This window comes from Oncorhynchus keta, chromosome 3 (assembly GCF_023373465.1).
Source record: "Oncorhynchus keta strain PuntledgeMale-10-30-2019 chromosome 3, Oket_V2, whole genome shotgun sequence".
In the NCBI taxonomy this organism is placed as follows: Eukaryota; Metazoa; Chordata; class Actinopteri; order Salmoniformes; family Salmonidae; genus Oncorhynchus; species Oncorhynchus keta.
The window spans coordinates 12,432,587-12,458,969 of NC_068423.1; the positions used below are offsets into that span (position 1 = coordinate 12,432,587).

General features: G+C 46.3%; 2 protein-coding genes across 5 annotated transcripts in view; one reads left to right on the plus strand and one right to left on the minus strand.

Annotated features, from left to right (window-relative positions):
* Positions 1-11,181, plus strand: part of LOC118363332 (leucine zipper putative tumor suppressor 2 homolog) — a 45,716-nt gene extending 34,535 nt beyond the window's left edge. For all 3 annotated transcript variants that reach the window (XM_052489611.1, XM_052489605.1, XM_052489608.1), the window contains 4 exons: positions 783-1,376; positions 1,539-2,138; positions 2,413-2,682; positions 8,778-11,181. In XM_052489611.1, the coding sequence (XP_052345571.1) occupies positions 816-1,376; positions 1,539-2,138; positions 2,413-2,682; positions 8,778-9,530 (2,184 nt within the window). In that variant the 5' untranslated portion in view covers positions 783-815 and the 3' untranslated portion in view covers positions 9,531-11,181. The remainder of the gene's footprint in view (positions 1-782; positions 1,377-1,538; positions 2,139-2,412; positions 2,683-8,777) is intronic.
* A 20-nt stretch (positions 11,182-11,201) lies between these two features.
* LOC118366482 (PDZ domain-containing protein 7-like) lies at positions 11,202-26,331 on the minus strand. 2 transcript variants are annotated; one of them, XM_035749111.2, is made up of 17 exons: positions 26,021-26,331; positions 25,068-25,187; positions 24,681-24,918; positions 24,199-24,336; positions 17,981-18,155; positions 17,064-17,246; positions 16,733-16,880; positions 15,900-15,960; positions 15,296-15,718; positions 14,981-15,145; positions 14,655-14,776; positions 14,463-14,554; positions 14,191-14,282; positions 14,009-14,080; positions 13,179-13,787; positions 12,846-12,946; positions 11,202-12,350 (listed from the first exon to the last, which is right to left on the minus strand). In XM_035749111.2, exons 3-17 carry the CDS (start codon positions 24,838-24,840, stop codon positions 12,207-12,209), a joined length of 2,685 nt encoding a protein of 894 aa, XP_035605004.1. In that variant the 5' UTR covers positions 24,841-24,918; positions 25,068-25,187; positions 26,021-26,331; the 3' UTR covers positions 11,202-12,206. The 2 variants fall into 2 exon arrangements, with proteins under 2 accessions (XP_035605004.1, XP_052345552.1); XM_052489592.1 differs by lacking the exons at positions 24,199-24,336; positions 24,681-24,918; positions 25,068-25,187; positions 26,021-26,331 and adding an exon at positions 18,359-19,388.
* Positions 26,332-26,383: the final 52 nt, after the last annotated feature.

Sequence of the window (26,383 nt, forward strand, 5' to 3'; positions counted from 1 at the left end):
CGTGACCTCGCCATCATGCGCCATTTCCCATGTACCATTGTTCTCCCCTCACCACCAGACGGTGTGCCTTGAGACTGATGATGTCACGGTCGATCAGTGTAGTGTTGCTGTTTTGGATGAGATCACCGTTTGGGAGGAGATGGTTGCCATGGTGTGCGCATGCGTGTGTGTACGATGTCATTACCAATTGAATACCCTAGGATTTTGTCATTCACTCCCCCTAACATTGTTTTGAAAGGAGGTTGAAGGGATGTAGGGAGACAGACAGTCGCCTCGCTTCCCATCACGAGTACCATGTCAGGGGCTATTTGCCATGAGATGAGACTGTGCCTTTGCTGTCTCAGGCATCGAAAGCCATAGGCCTGAAGCCCATGTTTGTGCTGCTTGAAAGGGCTTGAAAGGGCTATGTAAATGAGTTTGCTCTGTGTGGATACTGGATGTTTAACTGTAGGAGGAGAACATATTTTTTTTGTAGTCGTGCAGTCTTTATGGTTTTACCAGGGTCACAGAAAGTTCAGACACGCTTTCTCTGTAATGTAGAATATGTTACATGACATAGAAGCATGTCTGTGAACATTCTTCACGCCGTCTCTAAGGCATTTCTATCTGCAACGTTCAGAACTCTGAGCCCTCCTGAACACGACCCTGGATGGTTCCATAGTCCAGACAAGCTGTACATTCCTAATATTTCTACTGTATCACTTTGTTTTTGTTTTGCTACATTGATAGTTCCCATTAATCTGACTGACTGTGTCCCTCTGTTTCTACCTCTGTCCCCCCAGATTGTGTGGCTGTCCCACTGAGCAGCAGCCACCATGGCCCTGATTCAGGCTCCACCCATGCCGGCTGAGCGACACCACACCCCCGGCCTCAACGGATCCCCCCGCCGCCACCCCTCTGCCTCCCACACGCCCACTAACCGCCCCTCCACCTCACCCGCCTCCAACTCCCAGGAGGCCATGGGCTCCGTCAGCAGCCTCATCGCCCACCGCCCTGGCCCGGCCTACCTGGAGTGTCAATACCGGCCCGTTGATATTGGTCCCGAGCCGGGAACTTCCAGGCTCCACAGAACCACATTGGGGGCCACTTCTTGCCTGGGCTCCTCTGACACATCCCAGGATCCACCGCTCAGTAGCCTCACTCCGCCTGGCAACAGAAAGCACTTGATGGTGATTGGCTCCAGTAAGGACAGTGGGACCAATGGGAATTACTCGTATCTGAACCAGCACTATGTGGGGGACTGGAATGACAACCATGTGGCTAACGGAAGCCCAAGGACCGGGATTGACACTGAGGAGGGGCAGCTGGGGAGCCTCAACGGGAATGTAGGAGGAGCCCCGCCCAAACTGGTCCTCGTATCGGGGAAGCTGGAGAAGGTGAGTGACCCTGTCCAGGCTATATGGTACAGTCATTCAGTTTCCTCTATTTACAGTAGATCAATCTACTGTCACAGTAACACAATTAGAAAAAATAAATGAAACATTCACTGAATATACATTATTTACAACCTCTTACCCAACAATTGTCTCACCTCTCAGAACATGGAGAAAACAGTAATCCGGCCCACCGCCTTCAAACCAGTCATCCCCAAGAGCCGCAACTCCATGCAGTACCTCTCCCCTCGCCACGACCGGGCCAGCCTATCAGACAGCCAGAACAATCTCAACCTGTTGTCACCTGGTAGCCAGACGGACATTCTGTCGCCCTGCTTGGAGAAACGCACCTCCCACAGCGGCGGGCGCCACGTGGGCGGGGGCAGTCAGACCTGCTCCATGTCTGACTCGGGCCGGAACTCCCTGTCGAGCCTGCCACCCTATGGCAGCATCCCCTACAATCTGCCGCCCGCAGACACCCCGCTTGGCAGTGGCCACCTAGAGCCCATGAAGACGGCGCCCGGCAATGTGCACGGGCACTCCAACTCGGATAGCGGGCGCTCCTCGTCCAGTAAGAGCTCGGGGTCGCTGAGCGGGCGCGTCCAGCCTCTGTCAGACAGTGGGTCAAGCGGGCGGTCGCCAGCCCCTGTGGAGGGGGGGTACGAGGGGGTGGTGAGGGACCTGGAGGATAAGCTGAGGGAGAGAGACGTGGAGCTGCAGCAGCTCCGAGACAACCTGGACGAGAACGAGATGGCCATTTGTCAGGTACATGGCGGCGTAAATGGACCAGAGAGCATTAAGACACAATCCTCTTCCTTCACATATTCTAAAACACATGAAGGCATGCAAGCGCACGTACACATGCACGCACCTGGCACACAGACCATGAACCATCACACACAAAATGACAAATGTCATGACATACTGGGACACTCAAACCATTACAATCACTATGCAGGCAGGCAGCAACCCTCACACAATGCCACCCTGACCTACCCACCCCTTCTACCCGGTCCCTCTCTCCCTGTCTCCCCCCCAGGTGTATGAGGAGAAGCAGAAGCGCTGTGAGCTGGAGCTGGAGGAGCTGCGTCAGACCTGCGCCACACGGATGCAGACACACTCCCAGAAGGCCCAGCGTGCCCAGCAGGTGCTCCAGCTGCAGGTCTTCCAGCTGCAGCAGGAGAAGAAGAAACTCCAGGAGGACTTCAGCCAGCTGCTGCAGGAGAGGGAGCAGCTGGAGGAGCGCTGCACCTCTTACGAGCATGAGAAGATCGACCTAGGGCCCCGGCTGGAGGAGACCAAGTGGGAGGTGAGGTGGGCCTTTAATACTGTCTGTGGCGGCCCCATTCCAAATTCACTCCTAGTCCCTACCTCCTGGGCCTTGGCACTTTAGTATATCTTGTAGACAAAGCGGATGCGGTAGAGACAGTGGATTTTACACAATCCATAAATACCACTGTAACCCCTTTTTGAGTAATTGTTGTAGTCTAGTACAAACAGTCTGCTCTGTAAGATGCTGGCGGGCAAGAGTCTAGCTCGGTGTCGCATCGTCATCAATCACATAACAGACTCTCTCTCTCTCCTTTATATATACACTACCGTTCAAAAGTTTGGGGTCACTTAGAAATGTCCTTGTTTCTGAAAGAGAACCACATTTTTTGTCCATTTGAAATAACATCAAATTGATCAGAAAAACAGTGTAGACATTGTTAATTGTTGTAAATGACTATTGTAGCTGGGAATAAAATGTAAAAAATTGAATATCTACATAGGCATACATTATCAGCGCAAACTGGCCCTAACCAGAATGGAAAGAGTGGGATGCCCCGGTGCGCAACTGAGCAAGAGGACAAGTACGTTAGTGTCTAGTTTGAGAAACAGACGCCTAACAAGTCCTCAGGTTCATTAAATAGTACCAGCAAAACACCAGTCTCAACGTCAACAATGAAGAGGCAAGACACCAGAATGCTGAGTTCCTCTGTCCAGTGTCTGTTATTTTGCCCCCTTAATCTTTTCTTGTTATTGGTCAGTCTGAGAGATCTTTTTCTTTACAACTCTGCCTAGAAGGTCAGCATCCTGGTGACGCCTCTTCACTGTTGATGTTGAGACTGGTGTTTTGCTGGTACTATTTAATGAAGCTGAAGTTGAGGAGTCTGTTTCTCAAACTAGACACTCTAATGTACTTGTCCTCTTGTTCAGTTGTGCATCTGGGCCTCCCACTCCTCTTTATTTCCTGGTTAGAGTTAGTTTACACTGTCCTGTGAAGGGACAGCGTTGTACGAGATCTTCAGTTTCTTGGCAACTTCTCACATGGAATAGCCTTAAATTCTCAGAACAAGAATACACTGATGAGTTTCAGAAGAAAGGTATTTGTTTCTGGCCATTTTGGGCCTGTAATTGAACCCACAAAGGATGATGCTCCAGATACTCAACTAGTCTGAAGAAGGCCAGTTTTATTGCTTCTTTAATCAGCACCACAGTTTTCAGGTGTTCTAACATAATTTCAAAAGGGTTTTCTAATGATCAATTAGCTTTTTAAAATGATCCACTTGGATTAGCTAACACAACGTGCCATTGGAACACAGGAGTGATGGTTGCTAGTAATGGGCCTCTGTACACCTATGTAGATATTCCATTAAAATCAGCCGTTTCCAGCTACAACAGTCATTTACAATATTAACAATGTCTACACTGTATTTCTGATCAATTTGATAACAAGGCCATTTGTAAGTGACCCTAAACTTTTGAACGGTAGTGTGTATATATACACAGTGCATTTGGAAAGTATTCCAACCCCTTCCTTTTTGTTACATTATAGCCTTACTCTAAAATGGATTCAATATTTTAATTTCCTCATCAATCTACACACTATACCCCATAATGACAAAGTGAAAACAGGTTATTTTAAAAAGTATTCAGACCCTTTGCTATGAGACTCGAAATTGAGCTCAGGTGCATCCTGTTTTCATTGATCATACTTGATGTTTCTACAACTTGATTGGTAGTCCACCTGTGGTAAAGTCAATTGATTGGACATGATTTTGAAAGGCAGACATGTGTGCTCCGAGACAGGACTGTATCGAGGCACAAATCTGGGGAAGGGTACACAAACATTTCTGCAGCATTGAAGGTCCCCTGGGGCGGCAGGGTAGCCTAGTGGTTAGAGCGTTGGACTAGTAACCGGAAGGTTGCAAGTTTAAACCCCCGAGCTTACAAGGTACAAATCTGTCGTTCTGCCCCTGAACAGGTAGTTAACCCACTGTTCCTAGGCTGTCATTGAAAATAAGAATTTGTTCTTAACTGACTTGCCTAGTTAAATAAAGGTAAAATAAAAAAACACAGTGACCTCATCATTCTTAAATTGAAAACGTTTGGAACCACCAACACTTCCTAGAGCTGGCTGCCCGCCAACCTGAGCAATCGTGGGAGAACAGAGAGATCCTTGATGAAAACCTGCTCAGGACCTCTGACTTGGGTGAAGGTTCACCTTTCAACAGGACAACGACCCTAAGCACATAGCCGAGACAACGCAGGAGTAGCTTTGGGACAAGTCTCTGAATGTCCTTGAGTGGCCCAGCCAGATTCCGGACTTGAACCCGATCGAACATCTCTGGAGAGACCTGAAAATAGCTGTGCAGCGACGCTCCCCATCCAACCTGACCAAGCGATCTGCAGAGACGAATGGGAGAAACTCCCCAAATACAGGTGTGCCAAGCTTGTAGCGTCATACCCAAGAAGACATAATATTATAAAGACATGAAATATGAAATAACATCTATGGAATCATTTAGTAACCAAAAAAGTGTTAAACAAATAAAAATATATATTTTTCAGATTCCTTGCCTTGATGACAGCTTTGCACACTTTTGGCATTCTCTCAACCAGCTTCATGAGGTAGCCACCTGGAATGCATTTCAATTAACAGGTGTGATTTTTTTCAAAGTGAATTTGTGGAATTTCTTTCATCAATGTGTTTGAGACAATCAGTTGTGTTGTGACAAGGTAGGAGTAATATAAAGAAGATGGCCCTATTTGGTCAATAAGCAAAGAGAAATGACAGTCCATTACTTTAAGACATGAAGGTCAGTCAATACGCAACATTTCAAGAACTTCAAGTTTCTTCAAGTGCAATTGCAAAAACCATCAAGCGCTATGATGAAACTGTCTCTCAGGAGGACCACCACAGGAATGGAAGACCCAGAGTTACCTCTGCTGCAGAGGATAAGTTCATTAGTTAAACCAGCCTCAGAAATTGCATCCCAAATAAATGCTTTGGAGTTCAAGTAACAAACACATCTCAACATCAACTGTTCAGAGGAGACTGTGTGAATCAGGACTTCATGGTTGAATTGCTGCAAAGAAACCACAACTAAAGGACACCAACAAGAAGAGACTTGCTTGGGCCAAGAAACACAAGCAATGGACATTAGATTGGTGGAAATCTGTCCTTTTGGTCTGATGAGTCCAAATTTGAGATTTTTGGTTCCAACCGCCGTGTCTTGAGACGCAGAGTAGGTGAATGGATGATCTCCGCATGTGTGGTTCCCACTGTGAGGCATGGAGGAGGTGTGATGGTGTGGGGGTGCTTTGCTGGTGACACTGTCAGTGATTTATTTAAGTTAAGGACCACTTATCCAGCATGGCTACCACCGCATTCTGCAGTGATACGCCATCCCATCTGGTTTGCACGACATTCATTTGAATTTCAGCAGGACGTTGACCCAACACACCTCCAGGCTTGTAAGGGCTAGATGACCAAAAAGGAGAGTAGTGGAGTGCTGCATCAGATGACCTGGGCTCCACAATCACCCGACTTCAACCCAATTGAGATTGTTTGGGATTAGTTGGACCGCAGAGTGAAGGAAAAGCAACCAACAAGTGCTCAGCGAATGTGGGAACTCCTTCAAGACTTTTGGAAAAGCATTCCAGATGAAGCTGGTTGAGAGAATGCCAAGAGGGTGCAAAGCTGTCATCAAGGCAAAGGGTGGCTACTTTGAAGAATCTCAAATATATGATCTATTTTGACTTGTTTAGCAATTTTTGGGGGTTACTACATGATTCCATATGTTATTTCATAGTTTAAATGTCTTCACTATTATTCTACAATGTAGAAAATAGGAGAAATAAAGAAAAACCCTTGAATGGATAGGTGTCCAAACTTTTGACTGGTACTGTATGTAAACGTGATATTTCAGTAAATTTGCAAAAATGTCTAAACATGTTTTTTGCTTTGTCGTTATGGGGTATTGTATGCAGATTGATGAGGGGGGGCAATTTTAATCCATTTTAAAATAAGACTGTAACGTAACAAAATGTGGAAAAAGTCAAGGGGTCTGAATACTTTCCAAATGCACTATATATTGTCATATATCTTAATATATTCATAGGACTTAGTTTGTGGTGTGATTCCTTTATATATTAATGATGGGTCGTTCACAAAGGAACGTCTCTTTTTGAACAATCTTTTTGGTGAATGTCGGGAACCGAATTGCATTTGTGGAAGAGCCGTTCATTTCACTCCCTGATTAGCATACTGTTACAACTGCTTTTTAAGCTCACGATTTATCTGTAGATAAGTTATAAAAACATTCGGTAATTCTTCACCGCAGGAACAATCGAAAGTGAGGAGAGAGACTCTTCTGGTCCACATGCATTTTTTTCAGTGTATTCAAATTTCTTTATATTTTGCGTGGCCGTCTAATAATTTGGTCAGGTAAAAATGTATTTGAACTCTGTCACTATCTGACATGGCAGGCAACTTTATAGGTTTAACATAAGATATTTGCTATTTTTGTCATGGTTTTGTCATGGCATGGTACATTGCTAAGCACTAATGAGCGAAGAGCCGTTTGTGAGCCAAATGGACAGGTCTTTTAGCTGAACGGAGCCAAATGGACAGGTCTTTTAGCTGAACGGAGCCAAATGGACAGGTCTTTTAGCTGAACGGAGCCAAATGGACAGGTCTTTTAGCTGAACGGAGCCAAATGGACAGGTCTTTTAGCTGAACGGAGCCAAATGATCCGGCTCACCAAAAAGACTCTGAATGCCCATCACTACTATACACTGAGTGTAGAAAACATTAGGAACACCTGCTCTTTCCATGACGCAGACCAGGGATGGGCAACTCCAGTCCTCAGGGGGCCGGGGTGGTGTCACACTTTTCTCCATCCCTAGCAAACACTGCTGATTTAAAGTAATTGCATTCTAAACTGAAGATCGTGATTATTTGATAATTGAAGTCAGGTGTGTTAGCTGGGGAAAAAGCGTGACACCAATCAGGCCCTCGAGGACTGGAGTTGCCCACCCCTGACAAACTAACCAGGTGAAAGCTATGAGCCCTTATTGATCCACTTCAATCAGTGTAGATGAAGGGGAGGAGATCGGCGAAAGAATGATTTTTAAGCCTTGACATGAATTGTGTATGTGTGCCATTCAGAGGGTGAATGGGGGAAAAAAATCAAAAGATTTAAGTGCCTTTGAACGGGGTACGGTAGTAGGTGCCAGGCGCACAGGTTTGAGTGTGTCAAGAACTGCAACGCTGCTGTTTTTTGACGCTGCGTATCACCCAAAGGACATCGAGCCAACTTGACACCAGCATGGGCCAGCATATCCCTGTGGAACGCTTTCGACACCTTGTTGTCTATGCCCTGACAGACATCTCTGTATGCCCATCGCAAGACCCACTGGTTGATGCTTATTTATAAAACCCTCTTAGGCCTCACTCCCCCCTATCTGAGATATCTACTGCAGTTCTCATCCTCCACATACAACACCCGTTCTGCCAGTCACATTCTGTTAAAGGTCCCCAAAGCACACATATCCCTGGGTCGCTCCTCTTTTCAGTTCGCTGCAGCTAGCGGCTGGAACGAGCTGTAACAAACACTCAAACTGGACAGTTTTATCTCAATCTCTTCATTCAAACACTCATGGACACTGTTACTGACAGTTGTGGCTGCTTTGCGTGATGTATTGTTGTCTCTACCTCTTTGCCCATTGTGCTGTTGTCTGTGCCCAATAATGTTTACCATGTTTTGTGCTGCTACCATGTTGTGTTGCTACCATGCTGTGTTGTCATGTTTCTGCCTTGCTATGTTGTCTTATGTCTCTCTTTATGTAGTGTGGTCTCTCTTATTGTGATGTGTTTTGTCCTATATTTATTGTGTGTGTGTGTGTGTAATATATTTTAATCCCAGGCCCATGTCCCCGCAGGAGGCCTTTTGCATTTTGGTAGGCCGCTATTGTAAATAAGAATGACTTCTTAACCGACTTGCCTAGTTAAATAAAGGGTAGATAAAATAAAAATGTAGGCTGTTCTGAGGGCGAAAGGGGGTGCAACTCAATATTAGGAAGGTGTTCCTAATGTTGTGCACACTGTGTATATGACACTAGTTGTGTTTCGTTCAGGTGTGTCAGAAGTCTGGGGAGATCTCCTTGCTGAAGCAGCAGCTGAAGGATGTCCAGGGTGAGCTGGCTCAGCGCGTGGGGGAGATTGTCTCTCTGCGTGGCCAGCTTCGGGACTCCCGTGGCGAGCTCGCCACAAGCCAGGCCCTGCTACAAGAGGTCACCTCTGCCAGCCGCCTGCGTACCCTGGAGCTGGAGGTGTGCCAGAACGAGCTGCAGCGCCGCAAGAGTGAGGCCCAGCTCCTCCGTCAGAAGGTGGGCCGCCTGGAGGAGGAGACGGCCCGCCTCCGCCCTGACGCCGCAACCAATCAGACAAGCCCCCAGGGCCCCGCCCACAATGGTAGTGGAGGCAGGCAGTGCCAGGCCTTCCCTGAGGGGGAGGAGCCACATTTGTTGACCTATGAGAGCGACGAGGCCAAGGCCAAGCGGGCCTATGAGAGCGAGGCACTCCAAAGCCTCCGGGTGCAGATGGAGAGTCTGAGGGCGGAGTTAGCCACAGAACGCCAGCGGGGGGAGGAGCAGGCGTGCAGCTTTGAGGAGGAGCACAGGGTCTGGCAGGAGGAAAAGGACAAGGTGATCCAGTACCAGAAACAGCTGCAGCAGAACTACGTGGGGATGTACCGGAAGAACCGGGAGCTGGAGGGAATGCTGCGGGAGCTCAGTCTAGAACTGGAGACCCGGGACGAGCTGGAGGAGCAGGACGAAGGCAGCGGCAATGAGATCAACTTTGACGAGATCACCGCTACTGAGATCTGACACCACCACCTTCTCTCTCTGTGTGTCTCCCTCTCTCTATCCGCCATATGCATGTGATCCACTAGGAGCATCTACAGGAAGCCAAGAGAGCCTCTATAATTGCTTAGTAGGTCACTTCAGAATCCTTCAGTAGGTCTCCATCAGGGTCAGTATGGTATGTAGCAGTCTTTTTATAGTTGGTCTACTCTGCCTATGTTCCTGCGCTTCCACTTCGTCTCACAAATGTCTTATTATGGTTGACTCCCTCTGGCTAATGTCGATGCACGCGCGCACACACACTTCCACAAAATAATGCGCACACACACAGCGGCTGTTTCTAGTCTATATTTCAAAATGCAGTTGGAGCATGGACATTCTAAGCAGATTTTCATTTGGTTTGTTTCCTTACCTTTTTAAGATTAAGCTGGGCTTATTGTGTTAAATCTAATAGAAGACTACCAACATCTCTAAGACCTTGATATTAAGCACACTAACATACCACTGCGACAAGCAGCTTTGGAGGGTTGAATTTATTGGGCCTTTCTGGAACTGGAGCAACCCAATTTCAGCCCTTATTGGCTTTAAATCGTACAAACGCAGCGTGATCTGATGTGACAGTGGGAGAGTACGCTGACCGGGAGAGTGATGGTGGAGTCAGATGAGTCTCGTACAGCGTGGAGGAGATAAATCCTGTCTTTCTGTGGTATTCACTGAACATCATGTAACTCCTCCTATTCCCTAGAAATGTGTACTTCCTCCTTATTCACTGTGTGTGTAGAGCCTGATAACACTTGTTTTCTTCGGAGTGTTCTCAAATACTACAGGTTCATTGGCAAAAGAAAAGAAGGGAAGCGCTTCAATGTTACGATTACCAAAGGTCTCATTCCATGACATATTTGAGTATCTAAATATGGACATTAGTGATCTCGAATTTCCCTATTACACACACACAGACACACACACACACACACACACACACACACACACACACACACACACACACACGATGTCATTTCATTTGGAATCTGCACAGTATCTTCAGCGAGCAAAACGGACCGTGTTGAAATTCAAAAGGAAACATGTCATTAAAGCACACTCCGATCTGCTTTCTATTGTTGTGATCTGTCTCTCGCAGAAGTACAATAGCATGGATGGATTCATCTCTGTGGATCGTTGTTTCTCTGAAAATATTTGTATGCAGCTCTGGCCGTTTTGTGAACGTGCTTTTTGTACAGGTGAGAGGAGCTTGGTCTTTTTATAAAGTAAAATTAGACTGGCCAAACTATGACTTATCTTTTCAAATTCTGTATAAAGAGGTACACCCATTCACAAAAGAAAGACACTTACTGTAAATGTCCCCCATATCGCTGTTAACCCTTGATTGTAGATATCCCCAGTACTGACAAATCACATATGGGGAAATATAGATATGATCTATTTCAAAATAAACATAGCCACTGTGAATAGACCAAAGCAATGTCCCATGTCCTGTTGGGTCCTTACAGTACCATGTCTGCATATTGACGTTTGAGTAAATGCCCCTTCCATGGTTCAATATTCCATTTTTTTTTTTAATCCTCAGCATTTGTATGAAGACATTAAATGTATATTTTCATGCTGTAAATTTATTGTACCAACTGACTGTTTTTAATAAAACTGTTGATGAAAAACACATAGCTGCTTTTAAATGGCTTACTGATTTGACATCTGTTAGATGCTCTTTATTTTATGTTAAGTCCTGTTTACACAGTGTGCTAACATGTCACTCTCCTGTACCCAGATTGTGTGGCCTGTAGACATTTCACCAAGAATTGGAGAAACTCAGGTCATGTTTACACCTGATATCAACATGTGACTTTCCAATCAAGAGGAACACTATCAGTTTATGGCTCGGTGTGTCTATACATGGTAATAACATTACCATCAACTGACAGGTGCATCCAAGCCTGTCATCTTCTGGTCACAAGCAGGTGTGCTAGCCACTGCTCTACACTGGCTCAGACCATAGCCAATGATAGAGGCCTCCAGTGGCCAAAAGGCTGTAATTAGCATGAGCTGATCCCTCCTGGTGAGACTGGAGTCATGTTCAACTGAGTCATCAGGAGGGATCTGCCAATCTTGAAGAAGAAAATTGACTACTTCAAAATGGAGATTGCCTCAATGGCGCTGCCCATGCTGTCACAGGTGCTATAATGGCACATAGAGGACTCATCTTTGTCTATCTCTATGGCTCGGACAGACACCATTCGTTCAGTTCACAGGGGTCCTGGAAGGCACTCGGATTACAGTTTGCATAAATTAGCCAGTGTGCTTAAATGACTTAAGTAAAGTATTGTCCTAAGAAATATGTGTATATTTATTTTACATCATTTGTGAAAGTCTGATGTGATAATTAATACATTATAACAAATAATGAAAAGTGAAAGATTGTGTGAACTGGTGCTTTAGGCCAGCACACACATCACTAGCTGCTGGTTCCCATGGCAGCAGGTCTCTTAGTCCCTTCATTTGATTGACCAGCTCCTTCTTGTTCACCATAGAGGAAACAGGAGTTTCCTATTAACCCACAGAATTCCTTCAGATCGTCACTTTTCAGTCCTCACTCTTCTCCCCTTCTTCCAACATACTGTAGTTCTGTTTGTGTTGTTTCTAGTCTCTTTAGGTCTTGGGCCTCCAGGTCAAAGACCCAGTCTTGGGTCAAGGGCTTTTGGGGACTTTGACTATAAACACCATGGGGTCTTTGGCCTTGTTGCTGAAAGCCCTGCGGATGATCTCCACAGCGTGGGGGTGAGTCACGCCCTGCAGGGACACTCCATCCACTGACACCAGCTCAAATCCAGCCTGGGGATGCAACCAGAGGAAGGAAGGTTAGAGAGAATACATTTGTCTTGTGCATGCTCTGTTGCTCTAGTTTGTGCACAAATACGCACACACACACATTGCCGTCTTTCAATTCAACATCACGTTACGTTGTTATATGAGCTCAAAAACATCATTCTGATTGCATTGCTCTCTGTTCTCTTTCTATAATGTGGTGCCAGAGTCTACTCTGCCCTCAAATAAAAGAGCTCCTCCATAAGGCTTATTATAACAAGGATCTCTTGAGATGACCTTGGGCCTCTCTCATCACTGTTTGATTTCATCACTAGCTACATTCATATTTCCATTAATCAGGTCAATTCAAATTAGTTGGAAAAGATTTGAATGGAATGTGTGGTGTGATGTTCATAAGGTGAAATGCTTATCTGAATGGTGGTTTATGGGTCATGTTGCAATGAGACCGGTTGTAGCCTTAGAGCTTAGAACAGGTCACAACACAGGATAGAACAGGTGTACCTTCAGGACTTCACACGTGGAGGCGGCTCCTCCTGGGAAGATCTTCTCTATCTTCACCACCGGCTGCACCTTAGACTCCATCCCACCAGAGATACTGATCCCTGGACCAGGAATAACAAAGGCATTATTACACACGTAATCAATCAAAAATGTGTTGAATTGTATGAGTGAAACATCACATTTGTATTAGCTCTGTTGTAAGAGCTACTTTGCTGACCCCTTTCTCTGTAATATGAATTAATTATTATAGAAGTACTGGAGGTGCAACTGTTTGGTAAACCATGAGGACGGCAAACTGTGACAAAGTGACATAAGAATTTTACACAAACTCACCCAGTGACTGCTTAGTCTTGGAGATGCTGACTGTTTTGAACTCGTACTCTATGACCGGAGCGCTGCCATTGAGGCCATTCTCAGAGGAGCTGGGATGACCGTTCACCCGCTCACTTCCCAAACCCTCTGCTGTGAAGTCAGCATCCAGGCCAGAGCCAAACACCTGGGACAACAGAGGCCTGCTGCGTCGAGGAGCGCTCTGCAGAGTGAACACAGTTTCTTTCTCCTTTTTACCCTTGGAAGTCCCATTCCTGAAGGGAGACCTTCCCCGCTCTGAGATGGTATCTCCCTGGTCCATTGACACATCAAAGTGGACAGAGCGGACCGTACTACTGTGTCCTCGTAGCGGGGAGCGGGTGTCTGTGGTATTGCTGTGGGCCAGCAGCCAGTTGGGGAGCAGAGGGCTGACGGAGAGAGGACGGAGGGAGTCTGAGGAGGCGTAGCCATCCACTGGGACGTCCAGCAGGGGGGGGAATGCTCTGGAGGTATGGGTGTGCTGCTGCCGGGGACTCTGGGACGCAGACAGACGCAGCCGCTCTAGCTCCTCCAGCAGCTGGCTCTCCCTCTCCACCTCCTGGGCACTGTGCAGCTCAAAGCCACCCTGGAAGTCTACATGAGGATTCAGGAATCAGTAACAACCAAGATCCTGGAGAGCAGACTTGTGTTCCAACACGACTTTAAAACCGGTTTCCAATAATCATGGTCTTCAACCTGATCCACAATTAGTTGATTCAGGTGTGAGGGTGCTGGGCTGGAACAAAAGCCCGCACCTCCTCCCCCAAGAATGAATTAAAGAAACACTGCTATACTGTAGATGGGACCGTACTGACCTGGAATGGGGGTGATGAGGTGTCGCCTGGGGGCTCGTCCAGACTGGGGGGAGCGCAGAAGTGGGGATCTGACTACATGATAAAGGGGTAATTTAAAGAATGGATACCCTTTCCTTTAAATGTATTGTTGAATGTATGGGTAGTGTGTACATTACTCTATGAATATGCATGTCTTTCCTCACCAGAACGGTACTTCAAGATATCATAGGCCTCCACTTCGAATGGGACCACCATGTTGTTGAAAAGCCCTAGGTCAGCTGGAGGCAGCAGCATTCTAAAGCGGGAGACAGAGTTATTAGCTTATAAAAATAACAGGATTGTTTTCATTGTCCAGTCATCAAATAATTGGATTTGTGAGTTAAGCCGAATGCTAAATCCGTCAACTGGTCGCTCTCCTTCCTATCTAAATCCTTAAAGTGAATGTTGTTACTATTATTGTTGCCTCTCTGTGTACCTGATCTCTCTCAGCAGCAGCAGCTTCTCAGGCCGGTCCAGCACGGCCAGCAGGTGGCGCACCAGGTTCTCCACCACACGCTCTGTTATGTACTGCAAGAAAATAGTGACTAACACACAGCATGCAAAAAGCCATGGAATAAGGATGATAACAGTTCATATTTTTGGTGCCCCTCCTGCCCAGGCCCCATACCCGTCGGCAGGTCTTCATGACGGAGGCCACCTCGTCCTCACTCAGAAGCCTGCGGGCCATGCCCTCCACCACCCCCAGCATCTCTGGGTCCGGCCCGCTGGGTCTGCGCCTGCGCTCCCCATCTAGGGACATAACCAACACCCAGCTGATTGTAGAATACCAACTCAACTCTATAACAAACTAACCCTGGTTTTAGCCATACTTATACTCACAGACACATTGACTCGCAATGACAGAGTAAAACTCCGGTTGAAATAACAGCTAGTTGCACCATTGACTAACGTTATTCTCTTATAGTTTACAGGATCATTGAAGGTACTACTAACCTCCGCCTGCCCCAGATTTGGGGGGGGACTTGGAGCGCCCCTTGGAGGTGTCTCTCCTGCGACCCCTGAACAGCAGGTTGACAAAGGTCTTGGAGCGCTGTAGGGTGCTCCTCTCAGGATTCTTCCCTCCTTTCTGCTGTTTCCTCTGCTTTGTCTGCTTCACCTCTGTGGCAGGACAGGAAGGAGACAAGGCCTCAACCAAACCAGACTACACTCAGTCATTTTACAAAAACAGGTTCTTCTGAGTTGTCCAATCGTTGCAGTAAACTCCCTTTCTATCTAAACCAGTCCACCACTCTACCACTCTGGCCTCACCTGCTACAGTGACCTGGCTCTGGGAGCGATGGATGGGCTGACTCGGTCTACTGAGGGCCATTAGGACGGCCGTTTTGGGGGACTCTCCTCTCCCCCTGCCTCCCTCCCCTCCCTCCCCCCGGATGGCCGAGTCCTGCAGGAGGGTGGTGGCCCCCAGGCTGTGGCTAGTGTCCGCACCCATCCTGTGAGGCGAGGGGTCGGTCTGGATGGCGGTGTCAATGCACTGGCCAGACCCAGACGTCTGGTCCTCAGTAGAGATACAGACGTCCACCATGTCCATGCCGAAGGACAGGCTGGGGGGGAACATGACCTGAGACAGTCCGCTCAGAGAGGAGATGGGAGTCCCAGAGGACAAGGATGAGGCAGAGGAGTTGGAGTCCGAGCCCTGGGAGGAAGACTGCCGGGTCCCATTGCCACTGGCCACTGAGAGGGAGGAGACACACACATCAGTACAGATAGTATTTGTTTTGGATTGTTTGTGCGGAAAATATATATTCAAAAATAAAATTTAGCAAAAGTCACCAGTGGCACGTTGCTTTCTTAAATAATTCAAAAACACACCTGAAACATAATATAGGCTACATGAGGTAAGATGGTTACATACACTTGTTAAGCCATCTGTATTCTGCCACCATCTCCTTGTAGGCAGGGTATCGTCCCGCTTCCTGCAAAGATGCGGCCAGAGATATGCAAATAGGTTACAGTAGAGTTCTTGACCCGTTCACAGGATCAAGAGTAACTCTAGAACCACAAAGACAGAGTCATATATAACGTAGAGAAAGAGCAGCAAAAAGGTCCACACGTCGACAACAAGCAATGGAAATCGCTTTCTTCCCAACACATATTCCACCTTTGACATGCTTCGTACTGTTATTTTCCCTAGTACTGGTAATAGTGTTTCCCTTTTAAAGAGGGGCCAAGGCGAGGTAAAGAATTGGAGAACATTAAGGTACAAAACGCGCCTGTGTGTTTTTGATCATCACCTGATCCTGGCCGAGCAGCCTGGTGAATAATGCATGCAGCCTGGCTATTTTTCACAGGGTGAAACCCAACCCGCCACAGGTAAAGTGAGCGAGCAATATTACGACTGTACGCCAGCTGTCTAACCTGCCACGCAACCTGCTCTCTTGTGTGTGTGTGTGTGTGTGTGAGAGAGAGAGAGAGAGACCGTGAGTGACTGTGTGGGCCATTTTCACTGACCATTACAATTGGGCTGCACACTTACTCAATGGAGAGTAGTCACGGTTCATTCTGGAAGGTGATACACCGTCATTACCAGGTCATCAATACACCAAGAAGCATGGATCTCCACGCGTAAATATGAACGCAGCGGTGGAAAAGAGATCTACAACAGTCTCATTTGGATCTATATTGAATCTCAGGCTCTCAGGTTTTCAAAGTCTTTGAAGTTCATGGTCAAAGGTCAACCTCACTCACCTTGATGGTCAGCATGATGTGTGTGTGGCTCTTCAGCACCTCCACGGCACTGCTGTGGCTGATGTCCTCAAAGCTTACACCGTTGGCCGCAAGGATCTGGTCGCCCATATTGATGCCGTTCCGTTCACCCAAACCGCCAGGATCCAATCTGACACCGCAAACATCATAATATCACTAAACAGAGCAGGGCATAAGAGTCCGGCACAGCACAGGAAATACAGACACTGCATACTAAGCAAGGATGTAAATGATGAATTCAAAAAGCGGGTTCAACTTTATTTCTAACGATTTCTTTGTTTCTCAAGCCGGAGATGTTGCAGTATGAGCCTACTTGGAGACGTAGATGCCCAGGCCGAACTCCTTGCCCCCTCGGATGTTGAAGCCCAGGCAGTAGTCATCTGAGGTGGTGTAGATGTGGATGATCCTCCGCAGGGCCCCATCTGAGCTGGCCACCGAGGCGGAGGGTGTACGTCCACTCTCCTCCACCACCATCCTACCGTGGATCAGATCCACCCTGCAATGGAGATATGTTATGGGGTCAAATGTTTTTGTGACGTATACTGGCACATATGGATACACACTGCTTTATTATGAGTAATCAAACCATTGATATATATACTGAGTGTACAAAACAATATGAACATTATGCTCGTTCCATGACAGACTGACCAGGTGAAATCTATGATCCCTTAATGATGTCACTTGTTAAATGCACTTCAAATCAGTGTAGATGAAGGGGAGGAGACAGGTTAAAGAAGGATTTTTAAGCCTTGAGACAACTGAGAAATGGATTGCGTATGTGCCATTCAGAGGGTGAATGGGCAAGACAAAATATTGAAGTGCCTTTAGACGGGGTATGGTAGTAGGTGCCAGGCACACTGGTTTGAGTCTGTCAAGAACTGCAACGCTGCTGGTTTTTTTTTACACTCAACACTCTGTGTATACTGGTGCAGAAAGATATACACTGCAATAGTTATACTCACTAACATTTAGGCTAGGAGTAATCGAACCATTGATATATACATGTATCAAATACATGTAAAGACATGATCAGACCTATTTAAGTACTTAAAGACAGAACTATGGAATTTAAGTTGCTAATTAGATAAAGCTTTATTGACAGGATTCTAACTAGACACAATCGAATCAGTAAGACAATTCATGGGGTGAAAGGAACTCACAATTCCAAACTGTGGCTCTGAATTGACAGACAAAATGTGTAATTTATAATTGGAGGTCTGTGCTTACCAGGTTGTCTTCTCTTTGGAGTAGCGGATACCGGGTACTTTGCCAACACGCCTCACCACCATCCTCAGTCTGTTGTTCCCTGTCAGGACTTTAACTGCACTGCTCATAGTGATGCTCTCCAAGCTCACCCCATTCACCTCCACCAGCTTGTCCCCCACACACAGGCCTGCCTGCTCTGTGGACATAGGCAGTGCATTCGTAAAGTATTCAGACCCCATGACATTTTCCACATTTTGTTACGTTACAGCCTTATTCTAAATTTATTTTTTAAATTATCCATAAGTATTCAGACCCTTTACTCAGTACTTTGTTAAAGCCCCTATGGCAGCGATTACAGCCTCAAGTCTTCTTGGGTATGACGCTACAAGCTTGGCACACCTGTATTTGGGGAGTTTCTCCCATTTCTTTTCTGCAGATCCTCTCAAGCTCTGTCAGGTTGGATGGGGAGCGTCGCTGCACAGCTATGCTCGATCGGGTTCAAGTCCGGACTCTGGCTGGGCCACTCAAGGACATTCAGAGATAAATTGCCATTGTAAAAATGGTGCCGGAACAGAAGGCAAATGTTTTACGTGCCCCCAACCGATTGTGTATTTGTTCGTTTATGTGCGTTTAACTTGTTTTTTGTACTTATTTTGTGCCGCTACAATCTCTTATGACCGAAAATAACTTCTAGACATCAGGACTTCGATGACTCACCACGGACTAGCAAAATCATTTTTCTTCTTTCACAACTCCGACGAGCCCGAGGCGGAGGATATACAGCTCCCTCTGGAACAGGCTCCGACCCCAGTGATCTACGTGAAGAGGAGGTGGAGAAAGAGAGGCCGGAGGGCGGGCTGCCTTCTGAGGAGTCGGAGGTAATCGAATAAACCCCCACTCCCCTCAATTCTGCTCGCAAACATACAATCTTTGAACAATAACATGGACAAGTTATTGGGAAGATTAAACTACCAACGGGACATTAAAAACGTTAACATCTTATGCTTCACGGAGTCGTGGCTGAGCGACGGCAATATCAACATACAGCTGGCTGATTATACGATGTACCGGCAGGATAGAACAGCAGGGTCTGGTAAGACGAGGGGCGGCGGACTATGTATATTTGTAAACAACAGCTGGTGCACGATATTTAAGGAAGCCTCGAGCCATTTTTTTGTTTCACATGATAAGCTTCAGACCACACTACCTACTGAGAGAGTTTCATCTATATTCTTTGTAGCTGTTTACATACCACCACAGTCAGAGGCTGGCACTAAGCATTGAATGAGCTGTATTCCGCCATTAGCAAACAAGATTACGCTCACCCAGAGGCGGCGCTCCTAATAGACGGGGACTTTAATGCAGGGAAACTTAAATCAGTTTGACCAAATTTCTATCAACATGTTAAATGTGCAACCAGAGGGAAAAGAACTCTGGACCACCTATACTCCACACACAGAGATGCATACAACACTCTCACTCGCCCTCCATTTGGCAAATCTGACCATAATTATATCCTCCTGATTCGTGCTTACAAGCAGAAATTAAAGCAGGAAGCACCAGTGACTGGATCAATAAAAAAGTGGTTTGATAAAGCAGATGCTAAGCTACAGGACTGTTTCGCTAGTAAAGACTGGAATATGTTCTGGGATTCCTCCAATGGCATTGAGGAGTATACCACATCCGTCATTAACTTCATTAATAAGTGCATCGATGACGTCGTCCCCACAGTGACTACATACAATTGAAGTCGGAAGTTTACATACACCTTAGCCAAATACATTGAAACTCGGTCTTGGTCAGTTAGGATCACCACTTTATTTTAAGAATGTGAAATGTTCGAATTAATAGTAGAGCGAATTATTTATTTCAGCTTTTATTTATTTCATCACATTCCCAGGGGGACAGTAGTTTACAATTAGTATTTGGTAGCATTGCCTTTAAATTGTTTCACTTAGGTCAAACGTTTCGGGTAGCCTTCCACAAGCTTCCCACAATAAGTTGGGTGAATTTTGGCCCATGCCTCCTGACAGAGCTGGTGTAACAGAGTCAGGTTTGTAGGCCTCCTTGTTTGGACACTTTTTCAGTTCTGCCCACAAATGTTCTATAGGATTGAGGTCAGGGCTTTGTGAAGACCACTCCAATACCTTGACTTTGTTGTCCTTAAGCCATTTTGCCACAACTTTGGAAGTATGCTTGGGGTCATTGTCCATTTGGAAGACCCATTTGCGACCAAACTTTAAGTTCCTGACTGATGTCTTGAGATGTTGCTTCAATATATCCACATAATTTCCCTTCCTCGTGATGCCATTTATTTCGTGAAGTGCACCAGTCCCTCCTTCAGCAAAGCACCACCACAACATGATGCTGCCACCCCTGTGCTTCACGGTTGGGATGGTGTTCTTCGGCTTGCAAGCCTCCCCTTTTTTCCTCCAAGCATAACGATGGTCATTATGGCCAAACAGTTATATCATTGCTCCCAAGGAGGAACCAGACTTGTGGAGGTCTACAATTATTTTTCTGAGGTCTTGGCTGATTTATTATGAGAAAATCAAGATGTCAAGCAAAGAGGCATGGAGTTTGAAGGTAGGCCTTGAAATACATCCACAGGTACACCTCCAATTGACTCAAATAATGTCAATTAGCCTATCAGAAGCTTCTAAAGCTATGACATGATTTTCTGGAATTTTCCGAGCTTTTTAAAGGCACAGTCAACTTAGTGTATGTAAACTTCTGACCCACTGGAATTGTAATACAGTGAATTATAAGTGAAATAATATGTCTAAACAATTGTTGGAAAAATGACAAAGTAGATGTCCTAACCGACTTGCCAAAACTATCATTTGTTAACAAGGAATGTGTGGAGTGGTTGAAAAACGAGTTTTAATGACTCCAACCTAAGTGTATGTAAACTTCCGACTTCAACTGTACATACCCCAACCAGAAACCATGGATTACAGGCAGCATCCGCACTGAGCTAAAGGCTATAGCTGCTAATATTAATAATAATATATGCCATTTAGCAGACGCTTTTATCCAAAGCGACTTACAGTCATGTGTGCATACATTCTACGTATGGGTGGTCCCGGGAATCGAACCCACTACCCTGGCGTTACAAGCGCCATGCTCTACCAACTGTGCCACAGAAGGACCACGTGCCACAGAAGGACCACTGCTGCTGATTTCAAGGAGTTGGACTCTAACCCGGAAGCTTATAAGAAATCCCGCTATGCCCTCCGAGCCATCAAACAGGCAACGCTTCAATACAGGACTAAGATCGAGTCATACTACACCGGCTCTGACGCTCGTCGGATGTGACAGGGCTTGCAAACCATTACAGACTAGAAAAGGAAGCACAGCCGAGAGAGCTGCCCAGTGACACGAGCCTACTGGACGAGCTAAACTACTTCTATGCTAGCTTTGAGGCAAATAACACTGAAACATGCATGAGACCACCAGCTGTACTGGAAAACTGTGTAATCACGCTCTCCACAGCCGATGTGAGTAAGACCTTTAGACAGGTCAACAGTCACAAGTCTGCAGGGCCAGACAGATTACCAGGACGTGTACTGCGAGCATGCGCTGACCAACTAGAAAGTGTCTTCACTGACATTTTCAACCTCTCCCTGTCCGAGTCTGTAATACCAACATGTTTTAAGCAGACCACCATAGTGCCTGTGCCCAAGAACACTAAGGTAACCTGCCTAAATAACTACCGACCCGTAGCACTCACGTCTGTAGCCATGAATTGCTTTGAAAGGCTGGTCATGGCTCACATCAACACCATCAACCCTCGACCCACTCCAATTTGCATACCGCCCCATCCCCAACAGATCCACAGATGATGCCGTATCTATTGCACTCCACACTGCTCTTTCCCACCTGGACAGAAGGAACACCTATGTGAGAATGCTATTCATTGACTACAGCTCAGCGTCGTGCCTTCAAAGCTCATCAATAAGCTAAGGACTCTGGGACCAAACACTTCCCTCTGCAACTGGATCCTGGACCTTCTGACGGGCTGCCCCAGACATCCGCCACGCTGACCCTCAACACAGTGGCCCCTCAGGGGTGCGTGCTCAGCCCCCTCTTGTTCACTCATGACTGCAGGGCCAGGCACGACTTCAACACCATCATTAAATTTGGCAATGACACAACAGTAGGCCTGATCACCGACAACAACAGGATAGCCTATAGGGAGGTGGTCAGAGACCTGGCCGTGTGGTGCCAGGACAACAACCTCTCCCTCAATGTGATCAAGATAAAGGAGATGATTGAGGATTACAGGAAAAAGAGGACCGAGCATGCCCCCATTCTCATCGACGGGGATGCAGTGGAGCAGGTTGAGAGCTTCAAGTTCCTTGGTGTCCACATCACAAACAAACAAACTAACTTGGCCCAAGCACACTATGACAGTCATGAAGCAGTCATGACAAAACCTATTCCCCCTCAGGACACTGAAAATATTTGGTATGGGTCCTCAGATCATCAAAAGGTTCTACAGCTGCACCATCGAGAGCATCCTGACTGGTTGCATCACTGCCTGGTATGGCAACTGCTCGGCCTCCGACCGCAAGGCACTACAGAGGGTAGTGTAAACGGCCCAGTACATCACTGGGGACAGGCTTCCTGCCATCCAGGACCTCTGTACCAGGCTGTGTCAGAGGAAGGCCCTGAAAATTGTCAAAGACTCCAGCTGCCCTAGTTCTCTCTGCTACCACATGGCAAGCAGTACTGGAGCGCCAAGTCTAGGTCCAAGAGGCTTCTAAACAGCTTCTACCCCCAAGCCATAAGACTCCTGAACATCTAGTCAAATGGCTAACCAGACTATTCACATTGCCCCCCTCCCCTCTCCACACCACTCTCTGTTGTCATCTATGCATAGTCACTTTAATTAACTCTGTCTACATGTACATACTACCTCAACTAACCGGTGCCCTTACACATTGACTCTGTACCGGCACATCCCTGTATATATTGTTTTTTTACTGCTCCTCTTTAATTACCTGTTACTTGTATCTCTTATTCATGTTGTTTTTTTTAAACTTCACTTTCAGTTAGGGACTGTTGATTTGTCCCAAAGCCACTCCTGCGTTGTCTTGGCTGTGTGTTTAGGACGGTTGTCCTGTTGGAAGGTGAACCTTCTCCCCAGTCTGAGGTCCTGAGCGCTCTGGAGCAGGTTTTCAACAAGGATCTCTCTGTACTTTGCTTCGTTCATCTGTCCCTCGATCCTGACTAGTCTCCCAGTCCCTGCCGCTGAATAACATACCCACAGCATGATGCTTCCACCACCATGCTTCACCGTAAGGATGGTGCCAGGTTTCCTCCAGACGTGAAGCTTGGCATTCAGGCCAAAGAGTTAAGTCTTGGTTTCATTAGACCAGATAATCTTGTATCTCATGGTCTGAGAGTCCTTTATGTGCCTTTTGGCAAACTCCAAGCATGCTGTCATGTGCCCTTCACTGAGGAGTGGCTTCCTTCTGGCCACTCTACCATAAAGGCGTGATTGGTGGAGTGCTGCAGAGATGGTTGTCCTTCTGGAAGGTTCTTCCATCAACACAAAGGAACTCTGGAGCACTGTCAGAGTAACCATCAGGTTTGTAGTCACCTCCCTGACCAAGGCCCTTCTCCCCCGATTGCTCAGTTTGACAGGATTGCCAGCTCTAGGAAGAGTCTTGGTGTTTCCAAACATCTTCCATTTAAGAATGATGGAGGCCACTTTGTTCTTGGGGATCTTCAATGCTGCAGAAATGTTTGGGTACCCTTCCCCAGATCTGTGCCTCGACACAATCCTGTCCCGGAGCTCTTCAGACAATTCCTCCGACCTCATGGATTGTTTTTTGCTCTGACTGTCAACTGTGGGACCTTTATATAGACAGGTGTGTGCCTTTCCAAACCATGTTCAATTTAATTTACCACAGGTGGACTCCAATCAAGTTGTAGAAAAATCTCAAGGATGATCAATGGAAACAGGATGCACCTGAGCTCAATTTCGAGTCTCATTTTAAAGGGTCTGAATACTTAAATATTTGCATTTATTTATTTGCAAACATTTCTAAAAACCTGTTTTCGCTTTGTCGTTATGGGGTATTGTGTGTCGATTGATGAGGGGAAAAAATTATTTAATACATTTTAGAATAAGTAAGGTTGTAACGTAACAAAATGTAATGTAATGTCACACCTGTCATGTGTAGACTAAATGAGTAACAGATATATAGTTGTCTGGATGTATTGCTTACCTGCGGAGCTGTTGTCCTCTACCTTGCTGACAAAGATGCTGAGGCCGTGCTCTGAGCCTCCACGCACGCTGAAGCCCAGCCTGCCGTCCTCACTCTTATCCACTGTGACCGTATGGATGTCCTCACTGTCATCTCCACCTGACAAACACGTGATAGATCAATACAGATACTACCAGGTGAACTCCAAGAGGAAATTCTGTTGTAAGTTATATGAGTGACACTTTGATAATATAAGGGATCACAAAAAGGCACCTTTTGCCTGTATGTTTTACGAAGTAAATTTTATGCCACAATTTATAATCTGTCTTCAAAGAGCTGAACACATTAATTAAGAAAACAAATGGTGCTTAACTTGTCTGCGTAGCAGTATATGGATTGTGATGAGGGGAAGCCTATATGCCAGACACTGGTCATGCCTTAGAGGGCACGATGATCTGATCTGAGCCAATCTCTGGTGTGGTGTATCAGAGCGGCAGCCTCACCGTCCACAGGAGAGTTGATGAGGATGACCCGGCCCATGGGGGAGGAAGATCGGATTCCCCGGCGCTGCTGCTGCTTCCGGAGGAGGTGGTGCGTAGCTGTGCCTGACCTCTGAGTCCCGGGGGCTGCGTCCCTGCGGGAGGGGTCTGACGAGTGAGCCATGGCCAGGAGCTGGGTCCTCTTTCACACACGCCTACCCAGTACACACTCCTCCAGGGGCTCAGCGCTGGATGAAGGAGCCTAGAACAGAAGGAGATGAAGGCTCAGGGTTGATGAAACCAGATAATAGTACAATTCAATGGCTTGAAATGATCATAAATGCATGCACCTGAAGCCAGAACATTAACTAGCAGAATATATTGGCACAATTGAGTAGCATGGTAACTTACCAGTGCAGATGGGTGGTTTGTGACATGTTGGCAGACCCTCCTCCTCCCTGGACTCACACTCTGGTCCATTCCTGGCCATGGTGAATCTCACTCCCCCTTAACACCATGAGAAACACAGACCTGTCCAGTGTATGCAGTAGGTCAGATATCATGCAGGATCAAATACCTAATCCAATTGAATAACCAACCAAATGTTATGTGCTAACTGATAAGGATACATGTTGCTCAATTATTTCCAAACATGCTGCAATTTCTTATATCATATCGACTGTAGGTTGAGCAATGATGAACGGCTGAGCTCTTTTTTGATAACGGGTTCTTAAGATTACTTTCATCAACCTGCCTGACCCAATTACAGACACGATGTCACATGCTTTCGATGCCATGGATACCTTGGACTAAACTTAACCCAATGCGTGATAAATCCGGTGTCGTCATGAAGGAGGATTTCCCCCATGCGCCTACCGCTTGTTGGGACCTTGGACAGCGACGTTGAACTAACTGCGTAAATATAATGCGCTGTTGGCAGCATTATGTTACTCAAGCATCCAAACTACTGGCATGTAAAGTAGGCCGGACTTAAAGTACACTTTCCTTACTATCATATGTTTTATTAGAGATGCGTTATCTGCGTAGTTCGTCAACAACAACAACAGCCTGGGAGTTGTACAATAGCCTACCGTGGCATGTCTTTCCATTTCTATATAGCCTAATTAAAAGACATAAATAAAATAAAGCACTCCGACAAATTAATGGTACGGCTAATAAATACATTTATAAAAACTAAAGCGTTGATATTGTGCAGATATTCACCAGCACCATTTCACCAGCAATGACTGACTACTAAGCTGCTGGAAGGTGTTAACGTTACATGTAATTCACTCGGCAGCATACAGGTATCCTAGGATAAACTCAGGCTATTGTTTTACCGGATGTTTAAGTTTGAACATTACCTGTGTCCATGTTGTGTTGAATGACCTAGCTCACCTGGGAAAAGCACAAAGCTATCGAAGTCCCGCCCTCTCCATCAATGTGATTGGATGTCTTCGTTTTGACTGGGACACAAAACTGCTTTCAGATTGGCTGCTGAACCAGCTCATCGTTCCTCTGCGTAGGAAATACAGGTAGGCGACTCATGGCAAATAGGCATACTATATCCTAATTTTACGAGACATATTTTTATAAAAGCCATAATAATCCATTTCGATATCAAATAAAGGTATTTGATCAAATCCACTGTGTCCTGACATGAAAGCAGTCTTCATTTAGAGCGTTGGGCCAGTAACCGAAAGGTTGTCGAATCGAATCCCCGAACA